General features: G+C 38.9%; 1 protein-coding gene across 2 annotated transcripts in view; it reads right to left on the bottom strand.

Moving 5' to 3' along the window:
* Window positions 1-3,715: 3,715 nt before the first annotated feature.
* Window positions 3,716-16,538, bottom strand: part of WEE2 (WEE2 oocyte meiosis inhibiting kinase) — a 28,569-nt gene continuing 15,746 nt past the window's right edge. The window contains exons 5-11 of one of the 2 annotated variants that reach the window (XM_070514810.1): window positions 15,477-15,598; window positions 10,438-10,584; window positions 9,672-9,779; window positions 9,460-9,545; window positions 8,512-8,682; window positions 6,712-6,854; window positions 3,716-5,133 (exon numbers count right to left, since the gene is read on the bottom strand). In XM_070514810.1, the coding sequence (XP_070370911.1) occupies window positions 4,986-5,133; window positions 6,712-6,854; window positions 8,512-8,682; window positions 9,460-9,545; window positions 9,672-9,779; window positions 10,438-10,584; window positions 15,477-15,598 (925 nt within the window). In that variant the 3' untranslated portion in view covers window positions 3,716-4,985. The remainder of the gene's footprint in view (window positions 5,134-6,711; window positions 6,855-8,511; window positions 8,683-9,459; window positions 9,546-9,671; window positions 9,780-10,437; window positions 10,585-15,476; window positions 15,599-16,538) is intronic. The other variant, XM_044771980.2, reaches the window with a different exon arrangement.

The raw sequence follows: 16,538 nt of genomic DNA, 5'->3' as shown, positions 1-16,538 counted from the left end.
AAAGTCAAAATTAATGCAAAAAATCCATGATGAGCAAAAAATTAAATTTTTAATTAAATACTAGATCCAAGCCATGTAGGATCCTGAGACACAAGGGAAAATATGTGTCCCTACATGTTTTTAGGTATTTAGAAAATTCTTTTCCCGATATTAAAGTACTTGAAGAAATGTCGAAAATTTGAAAAGTAGGTGTATGAAAACTCATAACATTGTTTTAACTTTAAATATTTTACTTATACCAAAAACAGAATTTGTTATAATTTTACTTTCCTGGCTTTAATGGAAGTAAACTGATCAATAATATTTTAAAAATCTACTGTTTTATCTTATTTCCAATTACAAGAATTGCCACGTCTGACAATTTTTCTTGACCAAGGGGCAATCTTAAGTAATTTTAATTAACTTCAGCTAACTTTGTCTTTATTTAAAACTCTGATATTTTGTTCATGGGGATTTTTTCATTAATTTTACTGTTTTTTAAGCATTGCATTAAAGTATCATTAATCTTGATTGCTGGGTTTCTGGCATCCCTTAAATTTTGCCTCATTCACCCTAATCCTGGCCCTGGTAAGAAAGAGGGATATGGAGCCCCACAGATTGCAGAATACAGGCCAGAGGGGACCTCCCCAGGCCTTTCCATTTCCTGGTTCTGGCACTGTCTGGCTTCTAAGTCATTCTAGATCATTCTAAGATGCAAATCTCTTCCTCAGGACCCTATTTAAAACCCTTCAATGACCCATTCTTGCCCTTAGAGGAAAAAATATGAGCTACGTAACATGGTTTCCAACACACACCTTATCCCACCTCCTAAAAGTCTGACTTACTAGTTGGTATATTTCTGGATGCTTCTGTTTTACTTCCAGCTTCACAGTGTTTAGTTCCTGAAACATACCATGTTGTACTGCAGTCAGGCCTTTCACAGGTGTTAATCATCCCACATCCCACCCATGCACGATGTTACTACTGTTGGTGCCCTCCAACGATTTCCTATTTAAAAATCCTACTTCCACTTGAGATGTTGACTCGAATGAAAAACTAAATTCATCCTTTCCTTCAAAGCCAACTTCTCCCTTCTAAGCTCCTTGTTTGTTTTAATGGTACTAAGAGTCTCCCAGTCTTGAACTTTGGAATCATCTTTAAAAGTTTTCCCTGATCATCTACATCCATTCGTGCGTACCCAATCCCTTGGCCCTAAAAGTTCTTTCTTCGTTATGCCGCTAATCTCTCCCTCTCCTTTCTACTCACAAATACTTTGGAGTGAGGTGTGCAGAAAAGGTTGTTTAGAAAAAAAAAAGTAGAAAGCACCATGCAAATTGAAACTAGACACACCTTGGATGAACTCTCATAACTTTATAAATAACATCTTAGGGAAGAATCTGGGCTAATCTGAGTTCTCTCTCAGTCAGGAATTACCAATACACGCTCTCCCTAGACTGTTGGCTGGAGAAAGTTGCAAGTGCTGCTACTCTCCTATTTCTTCTTTGACAAAGAAAAGCATACTAAAATGCACAAAATTTTATAATGTATAATGTCAAGGAAAAACCAAATTAAAGCATTCTCTTATCAAATAGATCCTCCTTCCCAGCACAGCAAATACTTCAGCGTGGCTTTGCTCTCACTGCCATAAGCATCCGAAATGCCCTTTCTCCATACTTTGAAAAGTCTCTACTCCAATAGTCCTTCCTTTCTCTGTCCCCCCATTTCACTTTTTTTTTTTTTTTTTTTTTTTTTAAAGATTTTATTTTTTCCTTTTTCTCCCCAAAGCCCCCTGGTACATAGTTGTATATTCTTCGTTGTCGGTCCTTCTAGTTGTGGCATGTGGGACGCTGCCTCAGCGTGGTTTGATGAGCAGTGCCATGTCCGCACCCAGGATTCGAACCAACGAAACACTGGGCCTCCTGCAGTGGAGCGCGTGAACTTAACCGCTCGGCCACGGGGCCAGCCCCCCATTTCACTTTCTTTACACACTCAATCTATCTTATATTAGAATTTAAATGCCCATGAAGGAGCCTCCTCTTCCCCATTGATTGTGAGCTCTTAAAGGACAGGGACCTTATTGTGAATATCCAATTGGCAATTATGCTTTAGAACAAGAACAGGTTTTAGAAGGACCCAGACCACAGGCCAGAACAAAGAAATACTCAAATAGGCCTGAAATTAAAAGATTAAAAAAAAAAAAAAGAATCAAGGACCTGAAAGAGCGGCTGAAATGTATTTTTGTACTAAGCATACCCTTCTCAAGAGTTTACAGTTTGCATGTTGGTGAGGAAGTCCTGAAACCTCTCCATAGTGTCATGTACCCATACACACACTTTAACGTAGTCAGAAACTTTCTGTAGTTTGTCCATGGACCCAGAAAAGGTCTTCTCAATGCTGAGAAGTCGTGACAGACAGCAACGAGGCTTTAATCATCTACCATTATCCCTGGCAGTAGTGGAATAATTCAGGAGTTTCATGCTTTGCAAAGCTAAGAGACACGTCCATCATATATGCCCAGGGCCACAAAGGTATCTTTGGCCTTGCCTTTTTTTCCTCCTAAATTAAAAGAAAGACTCAGCTATAGGGATTAAGTGGTAAAGACCAGGGTTGGAAATGCTTTATCACAGATAGGAAGCTTTACAATTTTGTTGCTGTAAAAAAAACATTTTTTATGTATTTTAATTTGCTTTTAAATCAGTTTTTCCTCGAGTCTCATAACTGTTGGAAAATTACAGCACTTATCACCTAAACTGATTAATAGCATCTATTTTAAATTGATCCAAAAGCAAGTTATTATGGCTACTTTTTATTGTTGTTAAACTAAAATCAACCTGACGATTTTTATGTAATTCAAGATTAAAATTATTGTACATAGAGAAAAAGTCCTAATTGTTTAAGATGAAGTGTTGACATTTATCTTTCAGTGTTAATCTTTCTACAGCTTTAGATAAATGGCTTCTCTAAATTGGTACATGTGTTAGAGCTTAGCAAAGCACAATAGTATTTCTTTAAGATTTAACTCAAGGTTATCTGTTGGCACCTGTCAGTGTTCGTGTTTAAGACACATCTATAGAAAAGCAACATATTTATCTCCTAAAGTATTAAAATTTAACTTCTTTAACATTGCCAGCCCAATGATGTTAATATTTTGATAGTTTGATATTTAATACTTCCCAAGTTGTGATCTCAGTACAGAAATAGAACTTCATGACTGAGGATGGAGCTTCTCACTGAGGCAATGGGTAAAGTTCTAACTGAAATGGATGGGATTAAATCCGGAGCCCAGTGAAGACCCAGACCCTCTCACTCAACAGAATCTGTGTAGCTGCATGCTCTTTTGGTGACTTCCTGCTACCATGGAGCCCAGCAGAGAGGGAGGGAGAGAAACCAATAGTCTGGCACCAGGTCCATTAAGGTGCTGGGTAGGCTTTCAGGAACATGATAGAGAAGGGTCATAGACCCTAATAGTATTAGTTGTCAATACCTGAGAAGACATGTATAACCAAAGAATTTTTGTCTATACATTTGCATACTCTTTATACCTGTTTATAAATCACAAATTGTGATTGACCATAAACTGTATTGCAAGGGACATGGCTGAGGGGGGAGAGGTGAGAGATAAATTAACTGTATTAAAACCTTGAGTAAAGACTAGTTTTAAAAAATGGCAACGGACAATACAGAGCACTATACCCCACTTAATTGCATGGAAAGAATTGCTACTCCAAGACAGAAGAAAGAATAGTATGATGGTTTATTCAATTAAAACAAATTTCCTAATTTGCTTTTAAAAATTAAGGGAAAAGAAGAAACTAAGGCAGCAAAAAAGCCTACAAACAGGCTACCTTCATTAATATGACACAACTAGAAGTTATAAAATGCCTTTATGACCAACATTATTTTGTATCATAGCCTGGCCATTATTAGCTTTTGGGCCTGTGAAGCTGGTCTTGAAGGCAAGACCTGTTAGTACCAACCCACCAAATTCTCTCACCTATCTATTCATGAAATGGTTTCCAACATAAATTTCTCATTCTTTGTCAGTTACATATTACAAAGAAGAGTGCTTTATCCATGTCTGGCTTTGGACAAGATAAAAACCTTTATTTACAAATATTCTGTTCCTTTAAAAATATACACAGAGAAGAGGATTTGGATAAAATATGATAAAAATCACAGGAAATGAAGCCAAATTCTGATAAAATCAAGGAGAAATTGGTGACACCCAGAAAATCAAAACCAATCATAACAGTTACAAGAGGATCAAGGCAAGTAGACTGCAGGAGAACAGCCACATCAAATCTCCCTCGGACCCACTACCCAGAGTCTTTGTTCCATAAGTCAATAGCCAGCTCAGAAATTTCAAGTTATGTGTAGTCTTATTTCTACCCACCTCACATAATGGATTCACTCATTTAATAAATACAATATCAGAGAAAGGGGTTGTCTCCATTGAGAAACTATAGTAGGAAAGCCACTTGCTTGAAGTGGCTGAGAATTCTCTCAGGAATCCATTGTATAACCTGGGAAGCATTGTTGAAATCCAAGCACATTTTCTTGTCAACTGTTACCTCAACTCAAAACAAAATTGTATTCCTTTCTATGCACAGGGAGAGTCTCTGGGATCCTTGGTAGGTAAATCAGCTCCAGCAACGTCTTAGTCCACAGGCTGCACGGAGGGCTGCTTCCTTCCCTTCTTTCAGTTCACAGGCCCGTGCTTTCCTGTTGTGCATCAGTAGATGTAGGAAGTGAACAAACTGTTGATAAGTGACATTAGGAAAATAACAATAGAGAAGAGAAATGGCCCCCAATTATTGTACCTGGGACCATTGCTAAGAGGAGGCCTTAACAGGACATTCGCTATAAATGCTAAATTAGGAGTGGCTTTTGAAATCTTTGGGCAGTCAAATTGGTTAATCTTTACATTTCCAAGAGAAAGGCTGATATAGTCAATATCTATTTCTGGAAGCTATAAGGTAAAAAGTGGGATCGTGTGAAATGAGTTCTTATGGGGAAGACGTCCCACAAGTGAAGCTTGAAGACTTCGCGCTCTTTCTTCCCACCAGACGTTTAGTGCTTCTTGATCCTGTCGGGGTCCCAGGGTCACCAGGACTTTCTTGGGGGGACTGGGCCTGCTGGGCTTCTCTCAATTCCCTGGCAATGAAAGAGGAAAAATGTATGTTACTTGATCCTAAATTAGGGATAACATTTATGATCAAAACTAACATATAAATAGATTTTTCTTTTTATTTCACTGTTTCTAGAAATAAGCCTGAGCTGTACACAGAATAGAAAATTAGCTCCTACGATTGTCTTAAAAAATGGCTGGCACACACCTACAACTACACATGGAAGTTTCAGTTTCCTAAATTCTACTAACTGGGGCATAAATGGTCTTTAAAATTAAAAAAAAAAAAAAAGAGAAAAGGGACCAACTCTACAGACTATATATGAAAGCTACAGGGGTCCGTGAAGCACCACCCATGAGTCAAATCTGGCCTGCCACCTGTTTTTGTAAATGAAGTCTTATTGGAACTCAGCCATGCCCATTCGTTTATATATTGTCTATGGCTCCTTTCACATCACTACAGCAGAGTTGAGTTGTTGCAGCAAAGATTATATGGCCCACAAACCATAAATATTTATTGTCTAGCTCTTTACAAAAAAGTTTGCCAATCCCTGGTCTACACGATTTCAAGAAGGCATCTGCTCCATCTCTGTGATGGGTGCTCATTACTGGTAATGGCTGATGACAGTCACCTGTGCCTCCATAGCTGGCTTCACAGAATGTACACACCACACCTTAAGAAATACTTATATTATGACAACATATATATATAAGTACTTGTATTTTGTTTCTTAGCTGGGAAAATGGGATCCAAAACTAGAGCAAAAAAATATTAAATTGCTTCTTAGGAAGAATTACCTAACTAAAGGCTTAGAATCTCCACAACTCATTACCAAGAAATCATTTTGGGGATTTTTCAAGTTAGTCATTCTAAGATAGCTTGCGTATCCAAGAGAAGTTGGACTTCTAAGCTTATTTTAGACAAGGACCATTTTTCATCTCCTTCTTTTATATTGTCAACAGTGCACAGCGTGTGTAATAATCACTTAAAAATGCTTTGAGAACTCTGCTCAAACATCACTGCCTGAATCTTTATACAAACCCCACCCCATTCTAATTAATTAGTTCCTATTCATTCCCATTTGTTTAATGAAGGAATAGATTAATAAGTAGATGCATGCATGAATACAAGCTTACATGAATAAGTAATAAGACTGCTTCCTTTGGCTTGGAAAAATATCTATTCCTCTAAACATGTACCAAGACAGTGTCTCTGCCTGACCCTGAAATTTAATGGATTTCTAAAATTGGTCTCTTCCCACCTTTACTATGGTTGGCTTGCGTTGGGTGATCATCTACCAGTTACCTGAATACCTGTTGTCACTCAGAATCCTGCTGTTTTCTTTATTAGTTGTATTTTCTTGTATTCCTCACTTTGCTTCCTTTGCATTAACTGGAATTTTCTCTGTCAAGCAGTCTAGTCACAGAGCCTCCAGACCCATGGTACAAAGGGACTCATGTGGCTAGTCTCTTTGTGGGCCTATGTATTATGTATTATAATGTTGGGTGCTACTTGAATCCATAGAGAAGACACACGAGACCAGTCATATCACTGTGAGTAGAACTCAAATAGATTCTTTCTCGACTCAGCATCCAAAATCTACCTTTCCAGTGTGGCTGTCTTGAACTTTTCCAAGTTAAGCTGCTGCCGGAGCTCTTCAGCTTTCCCCAGGGAGGGACGGAGAACTCGACTTCTGGCCAGAGCTGCTGCAGAAGGTCTCTCCCCTGGGTCAGGATGGATCATGTTCTGATGTTGTAGGACCAAAAGGGAAGAATTAGAAGCTTCAGTGTTGGGAAAATCTCCCCACCCAAGCCAACTCCAACCCAGCATCTGCTGGTGGATTTTGAGAAACTCTGCTTCTCCTTTGTGCTGAGGGAAGAAATAAATGAAAACTTAGCTCCACCTGAGACAGGAATATCATCCCTTTCTGGTAGCATGAGTCATCTGTACCTTTGACTTGCCATTAAGTATCATATTTTAGAGCTAGTTGGATGACTAACTAGTCTAGTGCCTTAATTTTAAACAGGGAGAAACTGAGGTCCTGAGATAAAAAGTGACTTGTCCAAGTCATTAACATGGCCAAGACTAAAACTCGTTACCCAACTCCTAGTTCAGCTTACTTTCTACCACAACATGCTCCTTTTTCACTTAAAATTAATTAAGGATACCCAACCATGACAGTATTCCTACATAACTTATCTTCAGGTAGAGGATGTCTGTAACCTAAAATGACTTGAATATGGTAGAAAATACCTAATTATATATAGCAATTAGCTGTGTCATATAAAGAAGAAAACACTGAATCTTCCATTTAGCGACCAATGTTCAGAGCCAGCTCTTCCATTGACTGCGTATCCTTGAGTGAGCCACTTAACTTTACTGAAACTCAGTTTCCCTTTCCTGATATTTGGGATAGCAATATTCACCTTCTGGACTGTTGTGAGAATTAAATGAATTAACATAAATGTATTACCTAGCACAGGGCCAGCATTGAGGTTCTCGATGAGTATCAACTAAATCTAAGAGCAATTTACACATAGAAATAGGTGATTAGACTATGAACAAAAGACCACCATGAGGAAGGGTTTGGCTTCTTTCAGGAAAGCAGAAGTGAGAAAGAAGGACAAGTTTGTGACTAAATTTGAAGTTTTCGGGTAAAGTGTGAAACTCTAGTCTTCAAGGGAGTAGATATTTCTAAAGCTATTTTACAGATCCTGTTCCTGAAGCCATGAGGTAAGTCTTACATATACATTTTGTCATCTTAGTATGATTCTAAGCTTCTCGACAGTGTGGGTTTTTTGTACCTCTGTTTCAATGTAATACCTACCTTTCCTCGTCCCTACACATCCTCAGATATCATTGAGTACAAGCAACACATACATTCCTGAATTGACAGTAGGCCTTTCTTCCGATAGCTCAAAAGATTGGTGGTACTATCAATAAAGTAGCTTATACTTTATTCTATACACTCTAAATTCAGTTTTTTTAGTGATATCATCACTGTTACCATTGACAATAGTTAAAATCCTGAAATAGGAACAAAAAGACAAGGTTTGACTTTGGAGATAATCAGTTATCAAAGGTGAAATACAAGTCAGAGAACTGCTCTGAGCCTCGGTTTCCCCAACTGCCCACCTTACAGGGTTGTTAGGAAGGGCAAATGAAGAAATGCAACAGGATTTTTGAACTATAACATAAAAGATTTTTATGATATTCTCTAAGTTTCCTTGAGAAGCTTTCCATCTTTCCTGTGTCTTTCCTGGGCTTGCTAGTCATGATTCCTTTTTCCTTCCATCTGTGGCAGGCCCAACATCTCCATTTCCCTTTCCCCACCTACTTGCAATGACATTTAAAAAAAAAAATAGACATTTCCATCTTCTCTTTATCTCATAAGAAACATCACCTTGAGTAGACCGCAAAACTCTTCCGAGAGCTCCTGAGGAATGTCCGGAAGGTTGCCCTGACGGATATGATGCCATGCAGCGCCATTGGTGGGTAACGACTCTGCTCCTGCAGCCACTGCAATTGTTAATCCCAGGGCAAATATGTCTGCTTTGGGAAGGTGCTGATAATCCTTCAAAACAGAAGACAGGAGGCAAGTTAGTTTGCCAAGTGAAGTGAGTGTAGACTGAAATATAACTGGTAGGAGAGGTTCATTTGGGTCTGTATGAGCTTAAACAGACACAGTGGGCAAGGGCACATCCACTGTAGTTAGTGGTTTATTTCTAGAGAAGATAGAGGATAGAGCACAAATCCATCTGATTAACACTGCTGTGCCCTGAAGGATCTAAGGCAGGCTCTTAGTGCCATTTTGCTCTGTCGTGCTCAAATAGGCTTGAAGCATAGATTGGCTGACCACAGACAGGAAAGACTCATTTTTTTCTGGATTGTCACCCTGGAGGAAGTTATATCTTTCCTAGGCCTGACTCCACAGACTTCCTGTAAGGTGGCCAATTAACTAAAGGTCATTTCAATGATAAGAACTGGTAGTACTATCAGGAGGTTACTAAGATGATAAAGATGGGTTGGACCAATAAAGGCTTCCTTCCTACTAGGCAATCCATAAGTTTGGAATTCTAAGAAATACTAGAAACAGTAAAGACCCTTTACAAAGAACAGTACAAACATTGATTAGAACAGTACAAACATTGATTAATCCATGATCGAGCCAGCTTCCCTCATGCTTTTACGGAAAAATTTCTCTATCTTTGGTCTCCATTCTGAATAGGAAAGGGATAATATAAACTTAAATTATAAATATATACTTTTAATTTCTTGCACTGTGAACCTTCATTTGAGAGTCAAAAGTTTCAGTGGATTATAAAATAGTCTTCATTTCCCTAATCTGTACCTCTTGCAAAATCTCATTAGCCAGGAAGCGACTATCTCCCTCTTCCACTTTAGGTTTACTTATTGATGTCACATGACCCAAGTCACCTGAAAGAAGAAAAAACAAATAGAGCTCTTTAAAAGTATGTCTTTCTTAAAACTGGAATAAATGAAGTCATCTGTATGAATTCTATAGGATAATAGTATACAGGTCAGGGTATAAGACAGACTCACCAATTTTATACATCACATTGGCAGAGAGAAACCAATCAGCTTCATTTTCAATCTCTTCTGGAACTACAGGCGAGTCACTTTGCATCTTATGGCAAATGAAGATGTTGCCTGAAAAAATACAGAACTGACGTAACTAATGATTCCTAAACTTTTGGATTCCTAAGAATCCAAAGATTCCTTTCTGTATTTGATATTCAGCTACCCTCCTTTGCTCCTCCTCTGTGTGCCTGTAACAAGACTACCAAGGGTTATTTTCTTCCATGGAACCTCTCACACTACTTATGAACAGCTCAGTGATTGATAATACCTATTCAAGTGAAACTGATCTTGTACTCCATCCTCTGAAGAGGCTGGTGGCCTCAAAACAAAGAAATAAGCAAAAAACACAGAACAACGTTTCCTTGGGTTTTGCATTAATGAGTGCCAAAAACATTCATTTCTGCTCACTTTGATCAGTGCTGAGTACAGCATTAGTCATAAACACAGGATGTAGCCAATTTGCTGTTACTTATCTATGCAGTAAATTAAATACCTGGTTTTATACTTTGGCTTCACTATCTGTGGAAGAGTCTTCTCTCTCTCTGTCCCCTGGGCCCGGGGAGAAATGGTTAAAGCTGTTTAACTGAAATTTTTTAGGAGAAACAAATGAAAGGGATTCTGCTATCAAACAGCGTCTTTGACACTTGAAAGACACATAGACACAGATTCTGACAATGGTGAGGAAAGAACGAAATATGGCCAGAAAATAGAGGGGAGTGGTACTGACTAGGTTTGATGTCCAGGTGCACCATGCCAGAGCTGTGGATGTACTTCAGCCCGAGGGAAATCTGTAGAAGGATGTCCTTGAGTTTTGGCTCTTGGAAATGATTGCCGGACTTTGTGTTTTCAGATATAGCAGCCTGCAAGCTCCCACCTGGGAAGGAACAACAAAGAGTAGCCCCACAGAATGAGAGAAAAGGTATGAGTCTTATACATTAAAGCATAGTAAATATCCAATAAATTCCTTGTGAATGGACTCAGTCCAACAAGTCTAGATTACTTCAGTGTCGGTGCAAAACATAGTATCTGTCACCTATCTATACCACTGACATGTTGGAAAGAAGAATTACAGGGCTTTCAAAGAGGAAGAGAAAATGTCATGTCCCAGGTATCCGATATGTGGCCCCATTGCCTTGAGGATGCCCCAACAAACATGTTAAAGGCTTTACCCAATTATTAACCAGAAGGGCAATTAGGCCTTGTCATATAGCTTCTATTGGTATTGATGATTAATTCCATGTCAGAGTCAAGCTAGTAATTATAGGCCATTAGTAATTTTAATGTAATTGATTCAAAGTCTAATTCCACTAAAAATGTATCATGAAATAAGAACATTTAATGATTGCTGCCCAAGGAAAATATAAAACCTCAATATATACCTGAATCCTATTTGAGCCACAATATTTGTACATCAACTGTAGGCTCTTGGTTTATCATTGTTATCAATAAAAAATAAGATCTGAGTTCATCTGACTACCTGATCTTGGATGCCCCTGTCCTAGGGCAGTAGAACGCTTCCACACCCTTTACTCATTAACTAGCATTCACTGGCAGCCTCTTCAGTCACCCTCGAGAGCCCTGGGTCTCCCTGCAGTTGTAAGGCCCATGGCTCCACCCTTCAAGTATGCATCAGAACAACAGGACCCGAGATGGCAACAGCACTTTTTAGGATATCCATATTTTAAAACATCCTATATAAAACTAAGATTCATCTGTCATGTTAAAATCATTAAATTCAGAAAGGAGAAGAATTCAGCCCCTTTAGAAACATAAAGAGGGCTAAAGTAAAGGTTTTTTCTGAGAAATCTTCTTAGAAAAGAATTTGTGTACTTTAGATGACATTAATTAGAAAGGAAGAAAAAGTATATTGGCACTTGTTAAAAACGAAGTCACCACAAGACAGGCTGCAGGTGAGGGTAGGAGGTGTGACAGGAGGAGGAGGCCTGCGTCCCGGCCCCATGTCCACTGGAACTCGTTTCCATACTAGCCTGGGTGTTCCTTTAGGGCAGGGCCTGCATCTTGTTCATCTTCACTTCCCCAAGGTCTGGCATGTAATAAATGTTATCTGAACTGACTGTCTATCCTGGCAACAGAGGGAAGAGAAACACTGAACCAAGGATCCCCTAAAGGGTATGGAAGAAGGAAGCATCTGGGGGTACTGGAGAACGCTTTATTATGTTCTTTTAGATTGTAAGCAGAGATATTTCTAATCCCCTGAAGAGCTACAGGTATTTAGTAAGGGTAACTAGACCAGTGCTAGCAACACTTTTAAATACCTAGAAGCCCTGTAGGTAAGATGAAAGTTAGCCAAGTAATAATGAACAATGGTAGAAGTTACTGAAAGTACTCGTTTATGCCAAGGTATTAAAATATCCTTATTTTGCTACAGCTAACGCTGATTGTCCACCTTATAGAAGAGCATAATTAACTGTTTACTAAATAATGTTAACAAAGAAGTAGGTGCTTATAGACATAGCAATACTGAATGAACTGTAAGCTTCATCCCTGCTCATGTCATCCCGCTACCCTGGAGCCGTAACTCCACAGGGCAACGTACCGCCTAGAGACGGCTGCTGTAACTGCCAGCATTGCACCCTAGGAGGAAACAATCAGTTCCTGGGCAGCTCTTTTCAAACCATCTTTCTGAGATAAGCTGCTAACTTCCTTCCTTTAGATAAAATAAAGGTACTATCTCCACTTGGCACACGCACAAAAAAAACATACAAAAATGTATCTGTGTTTTCCTGTCTGCTCGTTAGGCCAAACAGATACCAAAACAAATAAATAGCAAATACCTTCTAACAATAAAATGTAAAAAGCAAACAATTCAGTAGGATATTTTGTTGATACATTCGTATTCTCACAATCTTGATTTTATGTTGCCAACTCAACACAAACATATTTTTCTGTCAGTCAAGTCGTTCCTTGTTTGTTTGATGGAAAAATATAACCAGTCTTTATGGTGTTCCACAGAGGATGCCGACTTCTGGATGTCACATCACTCAAACAAATGTGAGAGCCACCATTCTAGGGGAGAATGTTCTGTAAAACTTCAGCGACAGAAGACATCACAAGAAAATACTGCCTTTCGGAAGAGATTAATCATCCCATCCTGCATTGGTTAGGATCTTGGTTGCAGAATCAACCTACTAATGGAAAACCTTCATGTTTCTGAAGCTGACCCAGAGGTGACTCATAGGAGATCTTAGCAAAGGTGGGTGCGGAGGGAACATTGGATTTACTCAGGGCTCGGGAGGGACAGTGGGGATATTAGATGACGGCTAGTTTCTGGTAGTTGTGATGCAAGTTATCTGAATCATCTCATTTACAATCTGAGTTAAAACCATAACTGTACATGTTCTAGCCTGACTACCATGACAGACGGGGTGCACAGGGGTGAGGGTGGGCGTGAAGAGACAGGGCTTGAGGAGGGAGAGGGGCAAAGGAAGGGATGCAGGGGGAAGGAGTAGAAGGAATGAGGTACTGGCTACTCTGCTTCCTTACAGATACTTTGGACTTGTTATCCTTTATTTAGAGCCACAGGGCAGTTTCAACATGGACTATCCATAAATACAAACAAGACAAGTTATAACAGCATGATTTTCCTTGATCAGTTCATATTCAAAAGGTTCAGTGTATGTGAATTACATTTTGATAAATCAAAGTAACATTTTAATTGGCAAGTACTCAGTGAAGTTAGTGGATCATCATGGTGAACAGACAATGATTTCCCATAATCTGTCACATCAAGTCCAAAATCCACTGCCTGGCTTTCAAGACCCTCTGTAGTCTTCCCACACTTTACCTGGCTGATCTTGTTTCCTGCTCTAGGGGTCACGTCAGTCCTGTTAATCTCCTTACTGTCTGCTAGGTCAGACCCATTCCCACTACCATGCCCTTTGCCTGCATGCTCTTCCCCTAACTGGCTATCTTCCCGCTACTTTCCTAAACTCGAATAATCCTCCTCAAGTTCTCATTGAAGTCTGACCTCCTTTATGAGATTTTCTTGCGTTACTCTAATAACAACTATTACTGAGTTCTTACTATGTTTCGGGTATTGACACTATGCTAGCACAATGCTAGCATTTGACATGGAGTGTTGCTAATTCTCAAACTACTCCCTTGAGTAAATATTACTGTCTCTTAGCTCAGTGAGATTAAGTGACATCCCGGTGTTCATACAGCTGGTGAGTGGCAGAGCTGGGTTTTGAGCCCAGGTCTGCCCACCTTTAAAGCCCAGGCCTGCCCACCTTTAAAGCCCAGGCCCGTTCCACTACACTGTGCTGCGTTGCTCACATTCATCTTCTCTGAACACTTTTTATCCATAGCATACCATTTGGCTTCACACCCAATTGTCCCTTGTGGATTCACTGTAGCAAATGGAATGCTCCTTGAAGATAAGGACTTACCTTATCTCACTCTACAGTATTTCTCACCCTAGAGCTTAATATAATGTCAAGCCTATAGAAGGTATTCAAGTATCAAAAGGAAAAAAATTGAAATCTTTACATTGCCTCAAATCAGGTTAAAATTAGCTTTACTTTACTTTATTAATTTTTGTTTGATATTATATTTGTTTGTAGCTAAAAGTCATGGAAATAAAACCAATCTTCCTTATAGAGAGAGGGAGGGGAAAAATAGGATCTCTCAGGTTGCGGTAAGAGGGAATTACGAAGAGAAAATGACTAAGAAAAGTTTCAATCTCTCAATCATAAGTATAAGGAAAGGGTCTGGGTTTTTTTTTTCAGAGAGAATATTAGAAAAAGGGATTTGGGATGAGCTTCTAGAGAAAAAAACCCCACAAGTTCACTGATCACTGATCACTGTCCTCAGAAGCCAGGCTGAACATACACCCTCAGAGCTATCGAGTGGTTACGAAAATTGCTCAAAGGCAGACTGTACTGTTAGAGAAACGCCGAGTGGGTGCATGTGTGTGGAGGGTTCGGGGGAAGGATGCTCTCACCCATTATTACTGCGGCTAGAATATGGATTGCTACTCCTAAAACAATGGCAAGATTCTATTAATTTGGTAGCACTTTCTACTTTACCTCTGAATACTTTGATGAAAAATATTTCCACGAACAACACATAACTGTTGTTGTGTCAACTCCTTAATCATAGATTAGAAATGTTAAACCAAAGGACCACTCTTTGTGATTTAAATAGCCCAGAAAAAGTTTTACCGATTACTGTGTATGTATCGTCCTGAAGGACCCAGGAGAATAGATCTGAAGCCACTAAGTTTCAGTTCCAGCTCCCCAACCCCATGCCCTTACTCTGGTGAGAACACTAAAGCTCAAAGGTAAGAAGCAACAAGAAGCATGAACAATCCCCAAACTCAGGAATCCACTTGAAAATTAATTAAAAAGTTGTCTGTATAAGTTTTCTGCCCCCTCCCCCAAAATGGTAGTGACTATGGCTTGCATCTTTTAGAATACCTGGCAAATGGTAAAAGGATGATTTACCATTCAAACCACTAGGGTAAAAGTTTTCTAAGTATTAACTAAATTATGAAGAGGGTGATAGCTTCTATGCATCAGCTACACACCAGCTTTGAAAGAAATATGTAATAGCATAAACCTGAAATTCCTTTTCAACTGGATTCATTTTCTCCAGCTCTCTGCTTCCAAGAAAGACTGTAGTACAGACTTTTTAGGTATTTCTCTGCTATACCTGGCATAAACTACAAAGAGGAAGCAAAGATTCTTTTTTCTGAAAACTTAAAAGTTCATCTCCCTCTCTGTAGATATTAATCCACATACTTACCATTGCAGTATTCATTCTGAATGATCATGTGGTCATCTTCTGCCCATGCGGAATAGTAACGTACCACATGGGGGTGATGCCCAAGCACTGCATGAGCATAAACTTCATGCAAAGCCAAATTCCTGAGAGACAGAAAAGCATTGAAAAAACTGAATCCAGATAATATACATAAAACTGTTTTTGAAAGACAAGATATGAGGCATTATTAACAACGGCAGAACACTTATTGTGTGCTCACTGCTTGCTTACTATTTTATCTCATTTATGTCTTACTTCTCTCATTATTACTTTCTCTCATAATTACTCAGTAAGATACAGTGGCAAAGACAAATGCTTTAGAAAGCTCAGTGACTGCCCCAAGGCCAAGCTAGTAATAGTAGACCTAAGATCAGAACCCTGCTCATCCTGATACCAAAGACCAGGGTTTTTGCTTGAACATGGCATATGTAAAGAGGAATCTTAGGTGGTTACTACTCAACAGCAAACATGCTTTGGGTCTTAATTTCACCATATCACAATCAAAAAACCTTGATGGGCTTAAGTAAAAGCCTACTTGATTGTGGATATTGTGACGTGTGGATATGAAGGCTAGACAGACAGAGTCAATATTAAACTCAGCCAATGTGATGCAGTCACACGGAAGCCTGGGAGAGAGATCTGTTATGGAGTAGGAAATCCAACTCAAGAAAAGCCAAATATAGTACTTGATGAATTTCAGTACAAAAATGAAGAATTCCAAAGTCTGTAATTTCAGATTCAGCAAGCATCGTATTCTCACAGTTCATAAAAAGCTGTAGGTGAATCTGAAAATATTTGTTTTCCTTGTGAGAAGGAAAAACTTCTGAACGAGTACTTCTGGGAATGAAATTTAAATTTTTGTTAATTTTTCCTTGCTTGTAGCTTTGAAACTAAACTATTGAATTTATTATTAATACCAAGTAGAGATAAACCAGTGAGTTAACAGTAACTTCCTACTTGGCATTATTTCTGATGAACTAAACAGGCACCAGAAGATTATTCCATAAATCTCTTCATTAAAAGAAAGCATAAGATCAGTAGGAA

This window comes from Equus asinus, chromosome 1 (genome assembly GCF_041296235.1).
Source record: "Equus asinus isolate D_3611 breed Donkey chromosome 1, EquAss-T2T_v2, whole genome shotgun sequence".
NCBI classification, from domain to species: domain Eukaryota; kingdom Metazoa; phylum Chordata; class Mammalia; order Perissodactyla; family Equidae; genus Equus; species Equus asinus.
The sequence above is the reverse complement of the archived record's forward strand: the minus strand, read 5'-3'. Positions and strand labels throughout refer to the sequence as shown.